This window comes from Amphiprion ocellaris, chromosome 22, assembly GCF_022539595.1.
Source record: "Amphiprion ocellaris isolate individual 3 ecotype Okinawa chromosome 22, ASM2253959v1, whole genome shotgun sequence".
Lineage (NCBI taxonomy): Eukaryota > Metazoa > Chordata > Actinopteri > Pomacentridae > Amphiprion > Amphiprion ocellaris.
This window is the reverse complement of record NC_072787.1, coordinates 3511651-3520811: the sequence shown is the minus strand read 5'-3', so window position 1 is coordinate 3520811 and position 9161 is coordinate 3511651. Positions and strand designations below refer to the sequence as shown.

The window sequence follows — 9161 nt, the reverse complement described above, 5'->3', positions numbered from 1 at the left end:
GTGTATATATACAATTACAGTGGGGTAGAATATAATGTCTTAGTATTTAAAAGTATAAAATCATTGATTGAAATCCTGCAGCAGTTTATTACACCACAACAAACTCAGTGTCGGAGACAGACAGTTTCATTTTGGGGTGTTTAGGCTGTGACCATTATTCACATTAGGGTGCCACCAGGTCCTGTTATTTTTTTTTTAGCCACTGACTGTATGCCATTCTTGTGGTCACTCACTTGTATAATTTGCTTATAAAGGCAAGACTGCCATGTAGGACAATATGGAACCTCACAAACAATACACTTTTTAAAGTAACAATCAACTGATTAGAACCTCAAAAGGTTGCAAAAGTTCTGTTTTTTAAATTGCTGATTAAGCTAAAAGACACATTCATCTATAACTTTTTGGAGCCTGTTAGACCAGCTGTTGTGTTAGATCATACTGAAAACAATTTCCCATGTTGTGTCAGCGTCTATTAAAGACATCAACACAATGTTGGGAACACCACAGTTTAGAACAAACGCCAGTCACCCGTGTTATCGCCTGCATCCTGTGTACAGGTGAGTAACGGCGCAGCTCATGCTCTACCATCCATAGTACTAACTGGTGACGTTGTCTGGTCTATTGCAGCGTGATGACGCAGTGCCTTACGTAAAGCACGTGCAGAGTTGCACAACTCCGGTGCGTAACATCTTGGCTGTGTCCCGCACGTTGACATTGGGACGGTAACCTGACAGAGAAACGCTCCTCTGCTGACTTCTCTAACAGGTTAGTTATTTCTGTCGCCTTTAATATTTGGAGCCGAATGTACATTGGATGGTAAGACGGAAACGGGGCGAGGCGTCCGGAATGTACTATTAACATGTTCAAAGAGCGTTTTAAATTCGAAGCAAAGAAGACAGGCACATACCAGCTAAGGTTAGCATAGCTGCTGGGTAGCATGCCTTAGGTTAAATAGATGAAGCTATGGGAATTAGTGCTAGGATAGTAGGCACGACCCGTTCCGACTTTGTCATGTCGTTTCACTTTATCCTGTTTGCTCTGTTTGAATCACAGAATAAGCTGGAAACACCATAAGGATACAGAGGTCTTGAGCCAAGCTAAAACGTTAGGCTACTGTTACTAGCATAGCCAAGTGTTTGTTTGTTGCACTGGAAGCTAACTGAGGTTAAACGAGGATATCTTCAAGCAAGTCCTGTCAGCAGTTAATTAGAGTGTTATATAGGAGGGATGCGGAATCAGTTTAAAATAAAACGACGGCTAATGCTTGTTTTCCCAACAGCATACCACGTAGTTTTCAGACTGCTTTTTGTGTTTCTGTGTAATAAATGTTCATAGCTTCTTATAAGACACCTTGAACTGTGTCTTTACTCGGGTCTCCTTTGCCTCTCACACAAATTTTACTATTTCTGTCAAAGCTGTATGTAATTACTTGGAATACATCCCTTTTCTGCTTGCAGCATGGTATAGATTTCACTAATGCTGTTCAGAAATTTTACAGAGGTAGTATTTATTGTAGAGTTGCTTTGTCCAGTATTTTGTATTTCCCTTGCAACTTGATATAAACGCTTGGAGTTGTTAGTCTGACCAAGCAATAAGACCAGCTCAGAAAGCACTCATATTGTGGCTGAGTACGACTTGTGAATGTAAGGTGTTTTGGCTTTTACAGTGTATTGTGTGTGTTTGTTTCCACATCAGACAGTGCAGGATGGGAGCCTCCATGTCAACACCTGCTGCTCCGACAGTCAAGGCAGAGGCTATGATGGCTGCCCCCCCTCAAAGCTACCCCATGCACCAAGAAGCCCAGCCTGTCAAAGGTACATACACTGGAAGTGTCATTATTAGAATAGTAGAATGTATCAAATCATGTGTAATAAACTTTATTACATTTTGTGAACATACTGTAATGTGACTATATCTGTCTGTCTCAGTGTCGCCACCCTCAGAGTGTCCCATGCATCAAGCTCAGCCTGTCAAAGGTATAAAAGTGCTGTGGGACGAACAACACAGTCAATTGTCCTTATGTGGCATCATATAATTAAATAATAAATTATGTTCATTTGGTGTTGACAAATTGAAGTTATGTCATCATTGTCTGTCTTTCTTAGTGTCTCCGCCTTCTGAGTGTCCTATGCATCAAGCTCAGTCTGTCAAAGGTAGATGTTTCAATTTTAAGGTCCATTTTAAATTACTTGTGGCATACCTGTGCATTGTTCGGTAATATACAAGTTTAGCAGACTTTCTTCTCTTGACTTCACTGTTTCACATCTTTCTAGGTTCAGACTGTTGTTTTTTGTTGGTACACTGACCACCATTCCTCAATCAGATGTTCTTGTCTCTTGCAGTGTCTCCTCCGCCAGAGTGTCCCATGCACAAAGCAGAAGCTGGTCCAGCCCACCAAGACCGGGCCTATGAGTTTGTGGAGTGTCCAATGAAAGCTGCAGCAGGCATGAAGAGTGACATTGATCCGGCAAATATGGTACCTGCACCACTTTAGTGAAGCAAAAAGGTGCTTGATAGACGGGGAAAAGTAAGACTGTGAAAGTAAACAGATGATCGTAACCCTTTCATGTGCAGGTGGGTCAGGAGATAACCATTTTCCATTGGATTTGGGTCACTTTTTACCCATGTTGTGCATCAAAGGGTTAAAAATGTTGTTTGTAGGTTTAACTACTTACACCATGAGTTGTGCTCTTGAAGTGAGCAGCAAGAACATGGCATTTTTATTTTTTAGTAAAGGACTTATTATTCTGTTAATCAAATTTTTAAACTTTGAAACTCATTTTAAATGAATGACCTTTGCTTTTCAATTTTTACATACCATTGGCTTTGAACTGAAACACATGGCTGTTAGCCAAGTAGTGGTCCTGCATACCTGACATTTTATTCTAAGTATGTTCTCGACTGAATGGCTTATATGTTATTGATCTCACTCTATCAGATTGTATGTAAATCCTTATCATGTAATGTTTAGCACCATAAATTCACTCTGTTGTTGATTTATGTACTGTCTGTGTGTGTGTACAGATGCCTCCTCCTAACCAAACCCCAGCTCCAGACCAGCCTTTTGAACTGTCTGTATCCAGAGAAGAGTCCAATATTCCCCGTCACGGCACAGAGAAGAACTGGGTTTACCCATCTGAACAGATGTTCTGGAACGCCATGCTGCGGAAGGGGTCAGTCTATACTTTATGGATTTTATTCATCTAAGTGGTCTACTTTATGCCCTCTATGTCCAATCATACCTACAGACCTGTACCCATTCTGTTATTGAAAAGAAGAGAGGGAGATTATGGTCACTACATCCAGGATAAATATATACTGTTAGTATTTCTTTAATCAAATCAAAGGAAATACAGAAGATTGTCATTCATGCTGAATAATGGAAACATGAAATGCCTGCCCATTGGCTAAATATCTTACTGCGTATGGTCAGTAAGACAATTTACCAGTAATGTTTCCTGTTATAGTACCAAAGCTAGCCAGGTGTAATTTTCTAACAATGGGGCCGTGTCACAATATGATACAGACTGTATTTAGGAATCCTAAAGGTGTGATTATCAGAACATGTTCTTCTTTTTCTTTGTAACTGACACAAGGAAGCTCTATTGACGTGATTTATTGTAGTTCACAACTTACACCTTCTTGTATCATGATGCCTGTCATGATATAAGTAGCTGAAGCAACAGGCTGGCAGCAATTTAAATACAGCACTTCAAGGAGTATTCAGCACAGTGGACAACACAGTTGCCCCACAATGTTTCATCTAAAGCCCAACTCAAGAAATACTCTTTGTCTTGATTAAAGCAACAAGGTGCAGACTAAACTAAAGGGTGATCCATGGCTTTTGTCTGGTTTATATAAGTATTTAATTTGGAAGAATTTTTGAACCTGTTTTGTGTATTTTTCTGTCTTGTTCAGCCAAAACTCCCACCAAACTATCTTTTAAAGGTAGAAAATGTGATTCTATTGAGATCAGGGTATTTACTACACCCCGTCCTTCCTCTACCCCCTTCTTCTCTCTCCCTGTCGCTTTCCCTTTCCCGCTGTACTGCATGGGACATGGGACTTGCTGGAACAATGCTCTATGGATCATTCTGAGCCACTTTGTTTGCGGTTTATAGGGCCGGGGCTGCAAACAGTTTTTTTTCCCAGTGTGTGCTCAGAATGGAAAGTTAGTAGACGGTAAAGAGTTGAAAGAATAGGTGTATTAGATTATTATCGCTATCTCCACCTTTAATTGAACTAAATATATTCATACCATTGAATAGACTTTTTGAATGACAGTAAAGTTTTGTTAAAGTCGGAAATTTTAAGTATACCTTTACTAGTAGAAAATGAAAATTGGTGCTGTCTGATCATTATGCCCTGTTAATAGCACTGAACTTGGTAGCCAACCCATAGTTGTTGGTATCCCAGCATTCCTGGTTTATGCCATCAGTGTTTCAGGAAATCCATTTTTTGCTTCGCATCTCCCTATCTAGAGCAAAGTTCCTGATCATGAAGTCCCTCAGTATAAGAGTTACCTAATATCATCCTTACTCTGTTTGTGGCTACCTCTTAAAGCAGTCAGATTTCCTTGGTATTCCACGACTAAATGCTCTTACATTTACCTGAAAATGCTGCATTGTTGTGATTTATGGCTTTAATTGACTTAATAGCTGAATGCTAAGTCAGGACATGCATTTTGCTTTAATGGGTGAAGCTGCACAATGTTTTCAGATGAGAGGAGGTAGCAATGCTGAGTCCTGTTTTTGTGTGATTCCGTGCTGCAGATGGCGTTGGCGTGATGATGACCTTGCTGCTCAAGACATGACCAACATCATTAAAATCCACAATAACAACAATGAGCAGGCCTGGCAGGAAATCCTGAAATGGGAAGCCTTACATGCACAGTGAGACAGCACAGTAGCATTAACTAACAATCTTTCTATACCCATCAGCATTGACCTACAGACTGTTTATGTACTTTCCATGATTTGGATGCTCATCAGAAAAACTGACCGTGACTTGATAAATGTTTTATCTTGCAGTGAATGCCCATGTGGGCCAACCTTGAAGAGGTTTGGTGGAAAGGCCAAAGAGTTCTCGCCCAGGGCCCGCTTCCGCCACTGGATGGGGTGAGCACCTTCACACTTTTTCCCCGTTTCAGTTAAAATTTCCACTGTTTTGTTCCATGGATCATCAAAGTTTTCTTGAAACAACAACAACCTACTGGTTGGTCCCTACTGCGGCGCCCACATAGCAGTTGGCGAACTGCATGTAGCAAGAACCTCGAGTAAAGTTCCCAGCACTGGCACAGATCATTCTGACCTCTGAGACAATGCCAGTATGTAGCTGCAGCAGTAAATGGCAGTTCAGTGTGCTGAGACAGTTCCACACCTGCTTAAGGTGCACAATGGGGCAAGATAGGCTTCACCATCATACCGTCTTACTGGTTGAAAAAGATGAACTTTCTAGGTTCAGTCACAGTCAAGCCATTGATCCTCTGCCACAATGAAAAGTTAACAAAGCACGATGAAATGAATCAACACAGTTTGAACATATGAAGCACTTTCCAAATACTGTGAAATACTTTACTTTTACATTTTACATTTATGAGTATAAATATAGGTTACTGTAAATCAGGGGTTACTAAATGGCGGACCGCGGTCCGGATCCAGACCCAGACGCCATCTTATACAGACCCGGACCTGTAAAATGGTAAATGGTCTGTATTTATATAGCGCTTTACTATACTTGAAACGATACCCAAAGCGCTTTACATTATACATCACATTCACCCATTCACACACACATTCACACACTGACGGTGGAAGCTGCCATGCTAGGCGCTAACCACGACCCATCAGGAGCAGTTAGGGGTTCGGTGTCTTGCTCAGGGACACCTTGCCATGAGCTCTCTAGGCCAGGATCGAACCAGCAACCCTCCGGTTACAAGATGGCCACTCTACCCACTGAGCCATGCCGCCCCAGCTTCGCATTCAGAAAAGAGTGCAGAGGTGAGGGACAGATGAGGAGGACAGACAAAAAAGAAAAATAAAGTGACCCTGAGAGGAAAGTAGCCCTGCACATGCCGGCCATGTTTGGCTTGACATACAGCTGTGAGGCAGCTTTATCAACTATGGACATTATCAAAACTAAATATCAGTCCAGACTCACCATTGAGCTCCAAATGTGTTTGAGAACAACCCTGACACCATCCAGGCCATGATTCAAAATACTGGCAGGATAAGCTGCAGCTCAGGTCTCCCATTAAGTAGCAGGGATATAAGGGGAGTGATATAAGACAGGAAAAAATGGAAAAGTGTTCAGTTGTTTAAATTTTTTTAGATTTAGGTGTTAAAGATGTATATAGGTTGGTTCAGATTGTTCAGTCATTACTTTTTTAAGTTCTGTCCTTCATAATGTGTTCATAATGCCTGATGAAACAAATTTTATAGAGATCATTATATATGCATTTTTACCTTTACCAATTGGTGTTTTGGCAGTAGCAGTGTGACTGTGGCAGTTATAGTGGGCTAAACAACAAAGTTTATTTAGCACATTTTATACATACAAGAGACATTCACGAAAAAATGTTTGATCTGCACCTTAGAGCTTTATCGTTAGCAATGTCCTTACTCTTAACACAGAAAAAGGTGAAATCTTAAAGGGCTTTGGTGTGCACAATTGATCAGCCTTCACTGTACTTTGTTTAAATCTTACTAATTTAAGTTCTTTCTGTAGCTATGAACTGCCTTTTGACCGTCACGACTGGATTATTGATCGCTGTGGGAAGGAGGTCCGCTACGTCATCGACTATTATGATGGTGAAATCAACAAAGAGACCTACCAGTTCTCCATCCTGGATGTACGCCCTGCTTTTGACTCTTTAGATGCTGTGTGGGACCGCATGAAGGTGGCCTGGTGGCGCTGGACCTCCTAAGTGGCCCTGACACACAAACTGGTCACAAACATACACGTAGAAAGACTACTACACTGTTCCTCATTTCAAACAAGACCCACAAAACAAACAAAAAAATAAACAAAAATGACTGTTTTAGCAGAAACTCATACAGTCAGGCTGAATGGAACAGATTTCTGAAGAAAAATGATTTCAGGCTTTGTAATTCACAGCTTTCTAAACAGCATGTGCATCTTAAACTCAGTGAAAGTGTTTGTTTGACAGGTCACAGGTAACTGCTCATTGAAAGGAGCGGCCAGAACACATCTCGGTGTGCTCTTTAAGAACCAACAGTTGTATTTATATCTTCTGTGCCTCTTGAGGAGTTTCAAGTCTGAGAAGTAACTCTGATGATATCATAGATATTATCAAGGTTATCAGAGTTGATCCCTGGAGAATTCTGATCTTATGCACTTCAGTAACAAACAAATGCTCCAACCTTTTAATTTTGTCCTCTTAACTTCTTGTCTACAATGAAAGTGAATTGTGTTGTACTGGACAGACTGATATCTGCTGCCTGTGATCACATTGCTGGTCTAACTGGTTGACTGGTGTTAACTGATCAGGACCAAGGCTTGTGACTAACAGACAGTAGTAGAGACCAGAGGGTAAAGGGCAAATCAAAAAAAGGGTGAAAATGAGAAGAGGGATGGGTACATTTTGATTACAAATTGCAGGTGTAATTGAGATGTGGGCAAGTCTTCACACTTGGGTTTAACTCACTGTTTGGACCTCTATAGTTTTGATTGTGAACTTTTTAATTTCATTCATGAGGTGGAATATTAAATGAATTGCACAGTCCATTTTAAGTTGAAAGAGATTGCTTGGAAGTATTCTCAAATCAAAACAAACTGTTGCTTCTGTCCAGCTTTGTTGATCTTCTGGCGACCTTTACAACAAGACAGAAGTCCAGAAAAGTGCAATGGCTACACATTTTAAGAGCTTTGATAACATCAAGGTTTGATCATATGACTGATTAAAGCAACTACATAGATTAAAATGGTTATTATAGTTCATCTGGGATGAATCTACCTCAGAAACTCTGTTTTTCGTGGTTGTTTAATTTTTTTTTTTTTTTAACTTTAGAAGCCACAGATATTTTTTTCTTTCAACTAATCCCTTAAATGTGGCTTACGTTTGTATAAATGGGTCACACATTTATGTTATTGGTCCACGTATGCTCCTAATCACTAAAATAGAAGGTTCTGGGTCTTTTAAGCAGTACCTCCAGTGGCACTTTGAGTTGAGTACATAAAGTTTGCTTGTCCTCATCACTACCCAGTGACCTGTCCTGCAGGCTAACTTACTTTCAGTGAATGTGCTATGGTATATCCACCCTGTCATCTGTTGATGAGTTGCATCTTGGGGAATGGGTCTGATTACTTCCTCTGAGAACTGTGTGGTGGGTTATGGGTGTATTCTGTAGACAAACAGTATATTGTTAGAATTTTCTAATGGTCCAGCTTGTATATTAGCCTTGCTGCACCTTGCTAACCCTGACTTTGTCACTTGTACATCTGGCAGAAGACAGGCACTTATTTAGAGTTAAATTAAAAGGCATCTGGTTAGCTGTTGTATGTTATCATTATGTCTGGTAGTGTTCTTCACACACTGTAGTAGATCATTTCACAACTGGAATTTTTGAATTACTTAGTGTAACATTTAAGATGCATCTTCTTCAAAGCTATCTCTGCAGATAAATGATTTTGGCAGGCTACTATTCATATTTTTATTTATTGTTTGATGAATAAATGTACAATGTATTTCTGTAGCCAGACAGAATCTTAATGCTTCTGATTTCAGAAAGTTGTGTATCTTTAACTTATTTTAATAGTTTTAAACCTCATTATAAAAGATGGTCTTCTTCTGCCTCTGAATATTTGTTTTTCTTGGAAACGACACTGAAGACAAAACCACTGAGGATAGACGACAACCAACCCCAGCTGAGTAAACAAACAGCAACAACAAAAAGTTTTGTCTGCACAGTGAATTTCTGAGTCCAAGTTTTTGGCCTACAAAATACAGATGCACTGCATGACCATAAATATGTACATTACACAAATACACAAACATTACATTTTGGACAGGTGTTGAGTGTGGCTGAAGGCTGTAAGTATTGCATTGTCTAAGTTAGAGTAGGCATCACTTCCCTTGGACGTGTATGGACCAGAACAAATCTTATTCTGTATTACTAGCACCATCTGCTGGATATAATGCG

The 9161-nt window shown here is 40.1% G+C and overlaps 1 protein-coding gene across 1 annotated transcript; it reads left to right on the top strand.

The window, feature by feature from the left end:
• The first annotated feature begins 642 nt into the window (after nt 1–642).
• Nucleotides 643–8820, top strand: LOC111569575 (holocytochrome c-type synthase). Its single transcript, XM_023271773.3, has 9 exons — nt 643–765; nt 1696–1814; nt 1929–1976; nt 2106–2153; nt 2343–2476; nt 3025–3173; nt 4773–4892; nt 5031–5117; nt 6727–8820. Exons 2-9 carry the CDS (start codon nt 1706–1708, stop codon nt 6923–6925), a joined length of 894 nt encoding a protein of 297 aa, XP_023127541.1. The 5' UTR covers nt 643–765; nt 1696–1705; the 3' UTR covers nt 6926–8820.
• The last annotated feature ends 341 nt before the right edge of the window (nt 8821–9161 follow it).

Excerpts from the sequence above, each read along its gene's own strand:
- LOC111569575 (XM_023271773.3), top strand. The coding sequence starts at position 1,706 with ATGGGAGCCTCCATGTCAACACCTGCTGCTCCGACAGTCAAGGCAGAG. Across the intron at positions 2,477-3,024 it reads ACATTGATCCGGCAAATATG|ATGCCTCCTCCTAACCAAAC; the intron begins GTACCTGCACCA and ends GTGTGTGTACAG. Across the intron at positions 4,893-5,030 it reads TGGGAAGCCTTACATGCACA|TGAATGCCCATGTGGGCCAA; the intron begins GTGAGACAGCAC and ends TTTATCTTGCAG.